This window comes from Myxine glutinosa, chromosome 1 (assembly GCF_964187855.1).
Source record: "Myxine glutinosa chromosome 1, kmMyxGlut1.1, whole genome shotgun sequence".
NCBI lineage: Eukaryota > Metazoa > Chordata > Myxini > Myxiniformes > Myxinidae > Myxine > Myxine glutinosa.
Genome location: NC_136261.1, coordinates 212,938,922 through 212,956,116, shown reverse-complemented (window position 1 = coordinate 212,956,116; position 17,195 = coordinate 212,938,922). Strand labels below are relative to the sequence as shown.

The 17,195-nt window shown below is 42.5% G+C and overlaps 1 protein-coding gene across 4 annotated transcripts in view; it reads left to right on the top strand.

Moving 5' to 3' along the window:
- Window positions 1-17,195, top strand: part of LOC137433788 (rho guanine nucleotide exchange factor 25) — a 278,788-nt gene that overhangs the window by 72,205 nt on the left and 189,388 nt on the right. For all 4 annotated transcript variants that reach the window (XM_078783275.1, XM_078783260.1, XM_078783268.1 and 1 more), the window contains one exon: window positions 5,031-5,274. In XM_078783275.1, coding sequence (XP_078639401.1) covers window positions 5,031-5,274 — 244 coding nt within the window. The remainder of the gene's footprint in view (window positions 1-5,030; window positions 5,275-17,195) is intronic.

Sequence of the window (17,195 nt, the reverse complement as noted above, 5' to 3'; positions counted from 1 at the left end):
TCCCTAAAAAATAACGCTATGCTTTTTCTAAACGCACAATCGGATATGCGAAGGGAAACGAAACGAGGATTTCAAAAACAGAGTTTCTGTAGCTGATGGTTTTATGGAATTTTTCACTTCACCTCTTTCGCTGGTAAAATGCCAGTTTGTAAATTCCCCAGTAATTTATGTGGAGACAGCAGGTTCTTGCCTTTGTGAGTCTGTTATTGTTTGGGAAAAGTGTATGTCGTTTCCATGGCAGCCTCTCATCGTAAGACTGCACTTTGCGTCATTAAAAGGCAAATGACACGAAAGTCAACTCATTATAAATGGACAAAGATACAGGACGTAGTTGCTGCAAAGAGTTTGCATTCGATGATTGGACAGATAAAGGCTCTGGAGAAATTGTTTCATCCACCACTATCTACTATAAATGGATGAGGTGTGTGTGTGTGTGTGTGTGTGTGTGTGTGTGTGTGTGTGTGTGTGTGTGTGTGTGTGTGTGTGTGTATGTGTGTGTGTGTGTATGTGTGTGTGTGTATATATATATATATATATATGTGTGTGTACGTGTGTACGTCATACCTTTTGTATCTATTTATTACGTACGTCTATTAATTAATTACGTACTATTCAAATGTACCTTTTAGCCCTTTAGACTGCTGAGACCCCTTAGACCTTGGAAGACCCTTTAACACTTGAGACCCAAAAGATCCAAAGGTCCCCAAGGACACAAATGCCACAAAAGTCCTTTATGACCCAAAAGTCCAAGCCATTACACTCCCCAAGCCATTACACTACCTCCACCATGCTTCACATGTGAGATAGTATGCTTTGGATCAGATGGAGTTCCTTCCTTTCTCCACACTTTAATTTTTCCATTGCTTTGGGAAAGGTCTATCTTGGTCTCATCTGTCCATAAAACTTTGTTCCAGATCTCAACTGGCTCACCTCTGTACTTCTTGGCAAATTCTATTCTGGCCTTTCTATTTTTGGTGCTCAGAGGTTTACATTTTGCGGTGTAGCCTTTGTAATTCTGCTGTCTAAGTCTTCTGCGAACGGTAGATTGTGATACTTTCTCCCCTGCACTCTTGAGGTTGTTTGCGATGTCACTGATAGTTGTTTTCGGGGTTTTTTTCTTCATAGCTCTGATGATTTTTCCATCATCAACTGCAGTTGTTTTCCTTGGCTGACCTGGTCGTTGTCTATTGCTAAGTACACTAGTGGTTTCTTTCTTTTTCAAGATATTCCAAATTGTTGTATTTACTATGCCTCAATTTTTTTGCTCTGGTTCTAATTAATTTATTCTATTCTTTCAGCTTCCAAATTGCTTGCTTTTCTTTCATAGATAGTTCTCTGGTCTTCATGTGCCTACGGTTTATACCTCTTCATTGTTCGTCTTCCATTCATTGCACTTAGTGTGCCTCTTCATTGGTTTATGCCTACGGACTCCAAAGTCAGACTCCCAAGGCAAAACAAAGGCCAAAACCAAGACTAGACTTGCACAGCTCTTTTATGTGTGAACAATCAATGCAATAAGAAACACCTGAGCAACAAATAACACATGTCGGTCATTTGTTCCAATACCTATGCTTACCTAAAATGGGGGAACTGAACATAAAAAGTGGTGTTGTTCTACGATGGTAAAACATATATGCATAGACATACATACCAATAAACACAAGCTGCTCTTCTGCACTCTTTCCTCATATTCATCTTTTGATCTCAAATCCAAATTTCTTGAGTTTATAGAAATAACAAGCATTCTGAGTATTGCGCTGCAATACATGTCCCTACCGGCAGTCTGTCGTCCGGAAAACTGTTGGGGAAATTACCAAAGGGTTATTTATCCACAGGTTCTGAATCGTTCCCAATCGCTAATTACCTCAGGACGGGCTCACCTGTGATTTGCACTCGGGACTTCAATTTATACACCTTGCAGACAGGTCAGCAGAAGCACGAGAAAATAGGTTGTTGATAAAGAACCTTTCGAGTCGCTAAATATCAGTAATTTATTATATTTTCCATTTCACGATCAATGATCGATGTGTATATATATGTTGCTCGGCTGGGCTCCGCCCCTCCGGAAAGCGCGCGCTGTGTCGCGCTGTTGACGTTCGCAGGACGAGGCTGAGGGCACGTGGTGCGGCTTGAGGAGAACTCTAGAATAAACAAGAGATATCCATTTAAAAAAAATATATTTTCGTTTAATTAACGATATCTGCCAAACCACGTGCCCTATCGCAAATTCCAAAACGACATTTTAGTAGACTGACATGCTGAACAGATCTGTGAAGTTTCCCCTCGATTGGATCAAAATGAGGGAGGAGCTCGGTTTTAAAGGTTCATGCTTAAAAACGTCATAACTCTGAAACCATGTGACGTATGACGTCATGCTCGGTGACTTTTTTGTTCGTCATGGGTATGCGATTTTGCCTGCAAGGTTTGGCCTCGATCTGTTCAGCCGTTGCAGAGAAAAAGAGGTTTTTGTGTTTTCACGAAAAACAATATGGCGCCCGAACCACGTGACCTGTGACGTCATAATTACCATTAAAATATTCTACAGACCGAGTCCCTCCTATGGTGAAAATTTGATCTCAATCGGTCCAATTATTGCAGAGAAATTCTTTTTTAAAGGAAATTAAAACTTAAAATGGCACTGAGTTAAGGATCATCAGAATTATCAGAATTCCCAAAGTTCAAAGTGCCATAACTTTGTCAAAAATGATCGGAACGTCGTGAAATTCGAACTTGATCTGTAAGTTATCATGAGGAAACCATGTGCCAAGTTTGAAATCGTTAGCATTAAGCGTTTAGAAAAGAAGTCCGGAAAACTGTTCTTTGCGTGACGGACTGACGGACGGACTGACGGACGGACTGACGGACTGACGGACTGACGGACTGACGGACGGAGGGACGGCGTGCAAACCTATAGTCCCCTCCGGTGTACACCGGTAGGGGACTAATAACAAAGTTGACTTTACTATTCCAATACACTGGAGGGAACTGTATATGTATATGATCATTTAACCATGCCTCAGCAGATCATTTAACCTGGGATATCAGGTGAAAGGGGAATTCCATGAATTTATTACTTCTGTTACATAATCAGCACAAATCTGTTACAAGTGCAATTTTTCATTTTCCCACTGCAACAGGACTTTTATTCTGTTTTTGTTTTGGTTGTAATCTCCTTCAGCAGTGTCAAGCGGTGGGTGGAAGTAGCCTACCAGTACCCAAGATATCCACAATCCCTTTACGATCGGATCACATTTCGAGGTCCATGTTGTAATGTTTTGGCCCTGAAGCACATTCTGTTCTCATATATGTGTATTCCGTCCCTTGGATCATTGGATGGATGGTAATAGGGCATCCTGTCTGCTGGCATTAGTTGGTGGACTTTAAAGATCCCACGTTGTTCTTTGCGAAGAGTGGCCGAGCACCACTGACACACTGGCCAAATTGCTGCCCTAGCCTTCGTCGAACATCAGGCCTGGGCAGTCGGTTTGTGAATGAGTTGGGCCAAGCTTCCCCCTGCCAACTCCACAAGAACGTGGGAAGAATTGTGGCCATTAAAGAAGAGGTGGTGTTAAAGAAGATCCCTGGTGTTGGGCTAGCGGCTAGGGTGCCGGCTTAGGATACCAAGGATCCTGGGTTCGAATCCCGGTCGATCGCTGAATTAACGCCAGGGGGGTTGACTCAGCCTGTCATCCTTCCGAGGTCGGCTAATTGAGTACCAGTTCACTGGTAATTCCCTGTTTGTCGTTTAAGGCGGCAAAAAGGGTTGGCGTCAGGAAGGGCATCCGGCCGTATAAACATTGCTTCAAATAGGGGACCGAAAAACAACAACAACCACGGTTCCCGAAAAAGGCCAACCCCCGCTTTGCGGGGAAAAATGGCCTCTAAAGGTGGTTTTTTTTTAAAGAAGAGGAACAGAAGACTCGGTGGTGGTGTGTAATGGCTAGAGACTCCTTTCTGAGTTTGGGAGGTCTGGGGTTCAAACCCTTTGCCAGGTCATACCAAACACCTATAAAATGGTCCTTGCTATCTCCTTAGCTGATGCTCAGCATTTAAAAACAATGGAGCATAAACAAACAATCATAGACTGGCAATCATTGTGCAGGCATTGTACAAACAACCTTATGGCCTGATGGCCTCCTCCTGTGCCAAAGTTCTTTGTAAGGATACTACTATTATTTTATCATCAATTCATACACCATTCACACTCTATATATAGAGCTTTGGCTCTGCTGGAGCAGTTTCTTGGCTACGTTTATGATCTTGGTTGGGTAGCCAATCAGGATATTCGACCGAGCGGTTGGAATTTGGAATTTGGTCCTGGTCATGGCCATAGCTTAGCTACTCTTCGTGAAGGACACAATGGGGTCTTTAACTGCCATAAACGACCAGTTTTGGCAGATGAGACACCCGGTTTTGATGTTCATCAAAGGGATGGAACACGTATTGATGCATTTCCCTGCCTGTGAAACACTGAGTGAAACATTGTTTGCAGCTAGGTCAAAATTTGAATCCATGCTAGACATCTCAGAGGTGAGTGTGCATCCCTCCAGGCAATTGTGCTGGACAACTATATTTATAATTTGTTTGTCGTTGTTGGTGTTGTTGCATAGCCCTGGACAGTTCTCTCGAATAAGCCCGTGGCACGGAGTGTTTATAAATCATGATGTTTTTCAACGTAAATATGATCAAAAAACAATCTAATAATCTGATCTTGTACCCGTGTTGAATACCTCCCTCTTTCTGAAAATGCTGAACAGTGACAGGTTGCCATTTGTTTGGTCTAGTTGAGTTTCTTCTTAACCTTCATTCATGTTGTTCTTGTTTTTGCTGTGCATTTACTCCTTATCTTTATTGAGCTGTTTTATGAACCTATTTTCAGTGGAACAAAGTATCACTAAAGCAATTACGCAAAAGGTCAGATAACGAGCTTCAGATTATAGTGAATCATCTTTTGGCAACATTTGTCTGGGAATTGTTTAGTGGATTTTGTCTGTTTTCTTATAGTTCCTGTGTACATTTCCTCCCCATAGGACGATGAGCCAGGTCGGCCAGCTCAGGTGACTCTAGACCGTGCGGCCGAAGGGCCAGGGGAAGTCAATGTTCACCGTGGCCAAGCTGTGGAGATTTTAGGAGATCCTCCAGGACAGCCTGGCTGGTGTTTGATCCGCAGTGCCAACATGGACGGTGATGGACAATACCAGGGATTGGTACCCTGGGCAATCCTATCATCCGAGGTCTCGACAGATACCGACATTGACTCCCGTAATGTTGATGGTGAGTACCTTTCAAAAATCCTAAAAGTTTAATAGTTATTATTCATAGTTGAAGGGCCTGCAGATACAATAAGAATGAAAATCAAGGAAAACAAGATTTGATCCAGCTGCTGAAATTCCAGACAGAATCCCCATTTATTGAGCTTCCATGTAATCTTTAGGGAATAAATAGATGGTTTACTCAAGGGGAAATGTAAATATTTAGAGGGGGGGAAAAACCCAATGAGAATATACTTGAGCCGATGGAGTTTGTGAAGTGGAAAAGTGTGTGAGATGGAGGATAACCATTAAAGAAAGCACTAAATAGATGAATATAGAGATTTTGGAAGTGGATGAGTAAACAATTGATGAAAAGGTTGTTATTCAGGGAATGGGGAAAGGAAGTGGAGAGAACATCTCATCTATAGTAAACATATCCCATCTTTTGTATCCACCGCTGTTTGGTGTTTTAGTATTGTCAGCCAAATTTGTCTCAAAATCCTTATCAATTGTAACAGTCCTCTTGAATAACCCCTAAAATCTATAGGGGAATTGCTCGATTGGATAAGAGTTAATTTTTCATCTGGATCAATCTCGACTTAAGCAACTGTCCAAAACTAGGCCACAGCTTGTATTAACTCTTAGATGCAGGCGTCAAAAATCCTACATAAACGCAGCCATGGGGCCTCGCAGGCCCAACGGATGTATTAGTGTAATGTTTTTTTTTCGTTTTTGTTTTATAGATTTTTTTTCTGTCATATCCTTTTTCAATCCAAGTCGATGCTCATGGATGTGTATTTGCTCAGAAAATGTGAATTATTGATTCTATTAGTTGGAAGAAACCCATAAAAGTAATGCCTTTTTTTTTTTTTGCAAATTTTTTTTTTTATTCTTGGTTTTTCAACTTTTTTTCTCTAAAAGGTTGAGGCTCATGTAGGAGTATTTCCTCAAAAAATATGATTCACTAATCCTTTTATATCGAATGTATATGTCCACAACTGTCAAAAATCCTACACCTATGCAGCCATTGGGCCTCAGAGGCCCCACAAATGTATTCGCGTAAAGTTTTTTAATTTTCATATTTTTGTCACTGAATTATTTGTAACCAAGTTATAGGAGCATATAATGAGGCTCATATCAAGAAAATAATGATATAACATAGTAGTACAACAACATTTATGTGGGGCCTCGAAGGCCCCAGGCCTGTATTCGTGTCGGATTTTCGGGTTATAAGTGAAGAATGAAGATTTTCCCAAGAGCCTGAATGAAATTTTTATTTATTTATGTCACTGAATTTTGTGTAACAACATGAAAGTCGGTGAAAATGAGGCTCATTCCCCAAAAAAATTAATTGTACAGCATAGTTTTTGCAACAACAAAAACCTTGTGGGCCTCTGAGGCCCAATCACTGCATCCAAGGGTTAATCATCTATGATCTAGGTGAATGAAATTCAGTGCCTAGATTTTGGATAAAACGTTTCCGTTTTGATTATCAGTTTTTATGTGGAATATAATGGTTTATTCTGTGAATCTTTTGAGGTGAAGCTGATCCGATGGCAACTTTAATGGACAATGAAATAAGTGCATCAACTGTGTACTTGTACAGCTATACCATTGATTGAGATGTATGTGCACCTCCAGCTCATGGACGCATTTACTCGTTAAAAAAAAAATTAAATCAGCAAAACACTCACAATGGCAGGTTGCCGTTTGTTTAGTCGAGTTGAGTTCCAGGGGTTAATTTTCATTTATGGGATTCCAAAGACTTCAAAAATAGATCCTTTCATTGTTATTTTGACATGATGACATAAATGAGGTGCCTTCTCAAGGGAATGTTGGAACTTGCTTGAAATATATCGTTGCCATGAAGGCTGGTGAAAATATAAAAGTAAATATGTTCACTCAAGGATGCTGACAACAATGTCAAATTTCCTTTCTTCAATTATATAACACAGTTTCAATATTTCAGGTTTGTAAAGGATTATTGGCAATCAACACCACAAATCCAACAATAATCAACACCACAAATCTACATATATACAGACTTGGCATTTAATATGGAATTTTTTTTTTGTTGGGGTGAACTTACTTTTCAAGATGGCTAAGAAGCAAAAGTTCATTGGAATTATGTTGAAATTATTCTAGACTAGCAGAAGTACCCGGCATTGCCGGGCGGGGGAGGGGAGGAGGGGGGAACGGGGGGGAGGGGAGGGGAGGGGAACGGGGGGGGCGGGGAGGGGAACGGGGGGGAGGGGAGAAGAGTGGGAGGGGGAGAGGGGAGAAGAGGGGGGGATGGGGAGGGTGAGGGATGGGAGGGGGTGGGAGGGGGGAGAGGGGGGAGGGGAGGGGGAGGAGAGAAGGGGAGGGGGTAGGGTGGAGGGGGAAGGGAGGGGGGAGGGGGAAAGGGAGGGGGAGGGGGGAGGGGGAAAAAGGAGGGGGAGGGGGAGGGGGAAAAGGGAGGGGGAGGGGGAAAATGGAGGGGGAGGGGGGAGGGGGAGGGGAGGGGTAGGGTGGAGGGGGAAGGGAAGGGGGGATGGAGGGGGGAGGGGGAAAAGGGAGGAGGAGGGGGAAAATGGAGGGGGAGGGGAGAAGGGGAGGGGAGAAGGGGAGGGGTAGGGTGGAGGGGGTAGGGTGGAGGGGGAAGGGAAGGGGGGATGGAGAGGGGAGGGGGAAGGGGGAGGGAAGGGGATGGCCAGTCAACAATGACGTTGCAGTTCTCATGGTCAGAGAGCAGCACAACAATCGGACATAGTCCTGCATATTCGCAACAGCACGAAGCGGATTTTTGGAGACTCACCGATCCTGTGACGTCCTCCAGTACCGGCGTTGCCGGGCGGGGGAAGGGAGACCCGTACATTCCCAACCCGTACATTCGACCTCTCGACTCAAGCTCACTCGGACAAAAGCCTCGCACAAATTACACCGTGAAGGCCCAATGGTCATTGGTCATGTCTATGCCACAAATCACGGGTGCACTGAATTGAAAATATATAGAACGCTCATACTCCATGAAAAGTGAAGCCGCCGTGTCGCCATCTTGGTCAGCACGACTCGACCAACTCGCTTCGCGGATCTCGTTTTGTGCGGCAATAAACTGCTCCAATCGGTTACGGAAGGGTTGTGGAAAGACGTTTCACAGCTGTTTCAAAGACATTTAATTCATATCGCACAAAATCGATACAAAACACGATCGCATAAAAGATGAAAAAAGGTGTGACGTGTGACGGGATGGAACATCACGTGATCGCTCTGAGCAAAACGGCTCGACCAACTCGCTTTGCGGATCTCGTTTTGTGCGGCAATAAACTGCTCCAATCGGTTACGGAAGGGTTGTGGAAAGACGTTTCACAGCTGTTTCAAAGACATTTAATTCATATCGCACAAAATCGATACAAAACACGATCGCATAAAAGGTGAAAAAACGTGTGACGTGTGACGGGATGGAACATCACGTGATCGCTCTGAGCGAATCAGTCTGGCGGCGGGAATGGAACATCACGTGATCGCTCTGAGCGAATCAGCGAGCTGCTCTGGAACCGGCTGAGATTAGCGGGTACTTCGCTGAAATGCGCTGAGGTAAATATGAATAAAAAATATGGATCGTCAAATATTTTGAGTTCGGCCATGTTCGTCCCATGCTCAATGGCCATGTCTATGTCAAATATCAAGCACGTAAGCCTCTCTGTTTAGGAGTCTATCGGTAACATTACACACACACACACACACACACACACACACACACACACACACACACACACACACAAACTGTGTTTTATATATATAGATTTTGTTAATGTGACCTTTAAAAGAAACAAAAACCACATTTGACATTTCGAAACAAATAAATTGATCCTTGAAAGTGATGTAAACTGATATCGAACTCAATTCATGGACAGTACTGTGTTAAACTTCTGTACGTTTTCCAGAAGTATCTCTTTATTTTGCAAATTATCCCAATTTTTTTTTAACAAAAACAAAAGTTAAATTACGACTGGGATTACGGACAGTAAAATTACAGTTCAGTACTTCGTGTAACCCCACGAGCATTCAGGAGAGCACGTACACGTTGAGGCATGCTGTTCACGAGATTTGCCAAGGTTTGGACAGGAATCGCTTGCCATGCAGTGACAATAAATAGCCTGCTGCAATTCACGCACAGAAGTCGGCTGCTGGTCCAAGTGGTCGATTTGACGCGTTAATTCTGCCCACAAGTTCTCTATCGGATTCATATCCGGGGACATGGCAGGCCACTCCATATGCTCTACACCACGGTCAGCAAGAACGTCTTGGATCATGCGAGAACGATGAGGCCGTGCATTGTCATCTTGGAAGACAAAGTTTCCTCGAAAGGCTGCACGAGCAAATGGAAGCAATGTTTCATCCAGAATGGCCCTGTACTTGAACTGGTTCAGGTTTCCATTCAGAACAACCAGGTCAGTTTTGCCCCCTGCATGAAAAGCAGCCCAAACGGTCACCCCACCACGTCCAGCTTGGATTCTTGGCACTATACAATCTTTGTTGTAGGCTTCATGCACTTGTCTGTGCACTCGGACGCGGCCATCTTGACCATAGACCAGAAATCTAGACTCGTCACTGAAGATCACGTGATTCCAGTGTCCTGGCTGCCATTGACGGTGCTCTCTGGCCCACTGCAATCGGCGCTGGCGGTGTTGCCTGGTCAGGCGTGGCTTTCTCAGGGGACGCCTGGCACGAAAGCCTGCCTGAACCAGTCGTTGGTTGACGAGCCTTCTGGATACAGGCACATTTGTCAGTTGCTGCCACTCGGCCCTAAGCCTATTAGCTGACTTTGTACGGCCATTGCGGACTAACCGGTGCAGCTGGCGATCATCCCTCCTTGTGGTTCTGCGGGGACGTCCTGGCCTCGGTATTGGAGTAGGGACACCCCTCTGAGCATTTCGTTTCAGGATCTTTGACACCTGACCTTGAGTGATGCCATACTGCTGAGCAATAGCACGCTGTTTCATGCCGTAATTTCGTAAAGCCACCACTCCATGACAAACAGCATTGTCGAGTTAATGGACCATCTCCAGAGGAAGCGGCAATAACTTTTGGAGACGTGCAGCAGTTGTTTTCCACTAATACAGAACGCAACAACCCTTGTATATTTGATGTATTTGTTGAAAGAACCATGTCACTGATTGTCTGTCGCAGCAAGAAGTCAACAACAGGATTATATCACAGGTGGCGTGGCAAAATGTACGGACAGGTGCATTTGATGATTGGATTCACAGTCGGGTTTACAAGGGTTGTTGCGTTCTGTATTAGTGGAAAACAACTGCTGCACGTCTCCAAAGGTTATTGCCGCTTCCTCTGGAGATGGTCAATCAACTCGACAATGCTGTTTGTCATGGAGTGGTGGCTTTACGAAATTACGGCATGAAACAGCGTGCTATTGCTCGGCAGTATGGCATCACTCAAGGTCAGGTGTCAAAGATCCTGAAACGAAATGCTCAGAGGGGTGTCCCTACTCCAATACCGAGGCCAGGACGTCCCCGCAGAACCGCAAGGAGGGATGATCGCCAGCTGCACCGGTTAGTCCGCAATGGCCATACCAAGTCAGCTAATCGGCTTAGGGCTGAGAGGCAGCAACTGACAAATGTGCCTGTATCCAGAAGGCTAGTCAACCACCGACTGGTTCAAGCAGGCTATCGTGCCAGGCGTCCCCTGAGAAAGCCACGCCTGACCAGACAACACCGCCAGCGCCGATTGCAGTGGGCCAGAGAGCACCGTCAATGGCAGCCAGGACACTGGAATCACTTGAACTTCAGTGGCGAGTCTAGATTTCTGGTCTATCGTCAAGATGGCTGCGTCCGAGTGCGCAGACAAGTGCATGAAGCCTCCAACAAAGATTGTATAGTGCCAAGAGTCCAAGCTGGAGGTGGTGGGGTGACCGTTTAGGCTGCTTTTCATGCAGGGGGCAAAACTGACCTGGTTGTTCTGAATGGAAACCTGAACCAGTTCAAGTACAGGGCCATTCTGGAAGAAACATTGATTCCATTTGCTCGTGCAGCCTTTCGAGGAAACTTTGTCTTCCAAAATGACAATGCACGGCCTCATCATGCTCGCATGATCCAACACTTTCTTGCTGACCGTGGTGTCGAGCATATGGAGTGGCCTGCCATGTCCCCGGATATGAATCCGAAAGAGAACTTGTGGGCAGAATTAACGCGTCAAATCGACTACTTGGACCATCAGCCGACCTCTGTGCGTGAATTGCAGCAGGCTATTGTCACTGCATGGCAAGCGATTCCTGTCCAAACCTTGGCAAATCTCGTAAACAGCATGCCTCAACGTGTACGTGCTCTCCTGAATGCTTGTGGGGGTTACACGAAGTACTGAACTGTAATTTTACTGGCGGTAATCCCAGTCGTAATTTAACTTTTCTTTTTGTTAAAAATTTTTTTGCCTAATGTGCAAAATAAAGAGATACTTCTGGAAAACGTACAGAAGTTTAACACAGTACTGTCCATGAATTGAGTTCGATATCAGTTTACATCACTTTCAAGGATCAATTTATTTGTTTCCAAATGTCAAATGTGGTTTTTGTTTCTTTTAAAGGTCACATTAACAAAATCTAGAATAATTTCAACATAATTCCAATGAACCTTTGGTTCCAAGACATCTTGAAAAGTAAGTTCACCCCCACAAAAAAAATATTCCATATTAAATGCCAAGTCTGTATATATATATATATATATATATATACATACATACATACATACATACATACATACATACATACATACATACATACATACATACACAGTGCATTCAGAAAGTATTCAGACCCCTTCACTTTTTTCACATTTTGTTATGTTGCAGCCTTATGCTGAAATCGTTTAAATTCATTTTTTCCCTCATCAATCTACACTCAATACCCCATAATGACAAAGAGAAAACAGGGTTTTAGAAAGTTTTGCAAATTTATTAAAAAGAAAAAACTGAAATATCACATTGACATAAGTATTCATACCCTTTGCTATGACACTTGAAATTTAGCTCAGGTGACTCCGATTTCTCTTGATCAGGTGACGCTTTGGTCTAGGACTTTGGTCCACAGGAGATCGGGACAGCACTCATCACGCTGTTATGTCGTTGATTATTATCTCCGCCGATCGCAAGGCACTCCCTGGTTTTGGTTTGCACTGGCGGGAACGATGGTCTGTGTGGCAGACAGGCTGTTGGTTCCTTGTGGGTTATGCGTTTTTACCGTGTGAGACATAATCCGTGGCTGGTGCTCACCATTAAAGCTAGGAGGTGCCTTGATTCATATATATATATATATATATATATATATATATATATATATATATATATATATATATATATATATATATATATATACATATATATATATATACATATATATATATATACATATATATATATATATATATACATATATATATATATATATACATATATATATATATACATATATATATATATATATATATATATATATATATATATATGTGTATATATATATATATGTATATATGTGTATATATGTGTATATGTATATATGTGTATATATGTGTATATGCATATATGTGTATATATGTGTATATGTATATATATGTGGAAATGTATATATGTGTATATGTATATATGTGTATATGTATATATGTGTTTCGGTATATATGTGTATTATGTATATATATTATGTATCCATGTGTACATGTATACATGTATACATGTATATCAGTAAAAGTTTATAAATGTAAAAGCTGCACTTACAAGTCAGTAGAGTTGTTAAGGTTAGGGTTTGGCAAGATTCCACTCGCCTTGTTCATAGCAGATGAAGTGAAGAAGAAGTTTGAAAATCATCACGTGACTTCAACCGTTGGTGAGATGAATTAGTCTGTTGACCAATCCGGGCATCCCGTGATGATTACAGACAACGTGGGAGGGATGTAATATCCTTTCCCCACGTCTGTGACAGATTAAATTGCAAACCGCCCCTTTTGTTGAGAGATGGTCACATTATACATCCCCAAACCAGCTCAAGTGACAGCTACACAAGGTTTTGAATTCATTATGCAGGGTGTTTCAAAAGTCTGTAATCATTGGAAATATTTTTAATGTATTCGTTCAATTTGCTTTAAAAAATATTTTCCAGCCAGCTTCTCTTTTTGAACATTGGCTGAAAATGACTGTGCATTACATTACAAAATAATTGCCTTCTGTTTCCAATAGCAACCCTTTTGAGTGTGTGTTGAGAGACACTTTTAGAAAGAAAAACTTTGGTGCACTTTAAATTGTATGGAAAGTTTGACCCAACCCTTGCGTGTATTGTGTTTTTAACGCTCAGATTTACTGTGGATTAGCATTCTACATATCTCGGCCAATCATCATTTGGACATCTTCATTTCCTGCACTTTGCTCTTGTTACCAATTGTTTCCATGGGAACGGAAACACAGTAGTTTCAGTCACTAATGCTTCCAGGGGTTACAAACACATTCTTCTTCTATTTGTGGAAGACAAGCATTGTTCAATTTAAGTGGATCTTGGAAACTATGGAAGAGTTTATTATTAGTGTTTTAAATGGAGAAAGTGAATTGGAAACGTTCGATGTACCTCATTCTGTTTATAGTCCTCTTCCCACTGTAAACAATAAAATGGCCCTCTCAGTCGAAAGAAATTGATATTTGAACATGATATATTGGTGTTCCTAAGAGATTTAATCACATCACATAATTAGCCTCTTACAAGCAAACTGGATGGTTTTGTGGTTTGGTTGGGTAAAGGTTGTATTGCTCTCAGTGATGTGGGTTCGATTCCCATTTGCTGCTCAGTGGAAGTTTCAGCACAACTAGATAGAGTGGTGAAGAAGACTTTGGAAACATTCACGATGGAAAAACCACTACGTGTAATGAGCAACTGAGGCAGAAAGCGAACACCCAAAAATGTCTGACGACATTGCTGAACCAACAGGGTGTAAGAGGTTTCTAGAATGCATCAAATCCTTTAACTGCCAATGATTTTGGCCTTGCAAGTCTTTTGGAACCTTTATAAGGCAGATCTCGAAATTTTCTCAAAAAGATTCGCCGATTTCAATTTGTCTTTTATTTAGTCAATTTTCACTGTGATAATACACCGCACATATCCTGGCAGTGAGTGAGGCTACCCGACAAGCCCACACACACACACACACACAGCTGCTATAGAGCGACTTAGCAGAGCGATAGTGCTTTACGGTACACTACCAACTGATTGATGTGAGGATTTAATAATTCACGTTTAATAATTATATATTTGAGAATCTTGACCTTAACAAGTCCCCGAAGCTCAGTGGATGTCTGTGTAACATGTGCCGTGTTTGTCTGTGTAATATGTGTTGTGTCTTGTGGTGTGTTATATATGTTCGTCTGTGTGTGTATGTGTATGTATGTGTGTGTGTTGTGTCCCACTGATAGTCTGGATGAACATCACCTACCCAACTCATCCGCCAAGTTTTCTCATAACTCGTCCATAACATGTAATATCATGCTATATATATATAGTTTTTGCCCTATCTCTCAATGGTGAAGAATCACTTAACAAATTCTCGTATCTGGATCTGGATCTTCACCAAAACCTATTCAATTCGTCCTTGTCACAAACCCAACCTGTCCACCAAGTTTCGTCCTAATCTGCCCATAACGTTTTGAGATATCTTGCTCACAGACAGACAGACAGACAGCCAGGTAAGGGTAAAAACACAACCTCCAACCACCTTTGGTGGCAGAAATAACAAGAGGAACCCAATGAACCTTAAATAACTGTGGAATGTTATTCTGTGGAATGAAGTCAAACTGCCAAAATCAAGACACTCTGCTCACCTTCACTCTTTCATTCCTCTTGTTTCCCGCCTCTGAATCAAGCTCCTTCACTCTCTTCAATCCCACTCCTCCCTCCAGGTCTTTAAAACAGCTGTTCACCACCATCTCTTATCTTCCGCCATCCAAAACCTTGATCTTTTTTTTACCCCCGTTAATTCACCCCAGATCCACTTTTTTGAAATACCAACTGCCATCCTGGAAGTCCTTGCAGTGTCCTTGTGTTTTATACCTCTCCCACCCCCCCCCCCCCCCTTCCCATGCCTCCTCCCCCCAAGCCCTCTCCCTCCCACAGATCTCCTGATGTCCCTGCTCTCAAATGTTGTGTTTGTGCTTCCCCTTCTCTCCCCATCTTGTTTACCGCTCCCCTTATTATATGTTTTATGTGTCTGTTTGATTTTTGTGTGATTAATGTTGGCTCTTTCACGAACCTCGATGTTGTATACAAAAAAATAAAAAAATGTACGATATGATATTTGGGACAATATTCCTGTAAGAGTGCTTCATTCGTATGCAGGAAGAATGGGTAAAAGAGTGATGGCACTCAAAAAGGCAAAGGGGGGGGGGGGGGGGGTGGCGACACAAAGTATTGACTGATGCTATAAAATAACACTTCTTGTTATTTACTTTAGCAGTTTGTTTCACACGTATTTTTAAGCGCTGTTAATTTACAATAATAAACACATATGACTGTTATCAATGTTAACTTAATGGATTTACCCTAATGTATGAATATTGTCATGTCTGAGGCTCCGTTAACACGGTATGCCTCAGCGCTGGGATCCTCTGTCCCAGGAAACGGCCAAACAATTTATATCTTATAATGCACTGTATTCCATTATTTCCTCTTCGTTGCCCAAATGAGCCAAAATTGACTGCAAATACATGGGAAGCAGATGGATTGAACAAGTTTTCTTACCTTTTTAAAGTTATATCAATAATAGCATGCGTTTCTATCTGCAGACTTCCTGATATATGTTTTGTAAGGATACACCATGTGTCACTCACTGTATGTATCAAAAAGATAACCTCAAACCAACCTATTTGAGTTCAATATAAATAAAAAACCACCTTTAGAGGCCATTTTTCCCCGCAAAGCAGGGGTTGACCTTTTTCGGGAACCGTGGTTGTTGTTGTTTTTCGGTCCCCTTTTTGAAGCAATGTTTTACGGCCGGATGCCCTTCCTGACGCCAACCCTTTTTTGCCGCCTTTAACGACAAACAGGGAATTACCAGTGAACTGGTACTCAATTAGCCGACCTCGGAAGGATGACAGGCTGAGTCAACCCCCCTGGCGTTAATTCAGCGATCGACTGGGATTCGAACCCAGGATCCTAGGATCCTAAGCCGGCACCCTAGCCGCTAGCCCAACACCAGAGCTTCACTGGTGTTGCCAAAATCAAGACTCTCTGCTCACCTTCACTCCTCCATTCCTCTTGTCTCCCGCCTCTGAAACAAACTCCCCCACTCCCTTCAATCCCACTCCTGCCTCCAGGTCTTTAAAACAGCTGTTCACCATCATCTCTTATCTTCCCCCATCCAAAACCTTCCTGAGGTCCTGACCTCCAAATACAAACCAAATCCAAAACCTGAGTTCAATACGGGACGAAATCCTTTGGCACACTCACTCTACTTGCCAAGTACAGTTTGGGAAGAGTGAGTATCCATGGGAATCAAACCCACACCAGCCAGTTGAGGAAACAGCTCTTCAACCACTCCACCAAATACACCACATGCATCATCAGAACTTATTCTGAAACAACCAAAATGATGCCTGAATTGCAAATAGTTGGCTTGATCTAAATTCGAAATCGTCAGACATACCTGTTATAGTCATTCTGCATGATGTTTCATTTCTCTTTTATATCCCTCGAAGCTCGAATAATAGTTTTAAACCCATACTCCTTCACCATTTCCTGTTTAAAATCCACTCCAGCAAGCCCAAAGTAGAATCACCTGAAACACAGGTACACTTAAATGGAGTGAAGTTGTTTTTTGCCCTTCCTCGACACATAAGCTATCACTGCATTATCTGTAATCCATTAAATGATGCATTTGGTCAAAAGTCGGCACACTTAAAAATAAGCTTGTTTCCTGGCCC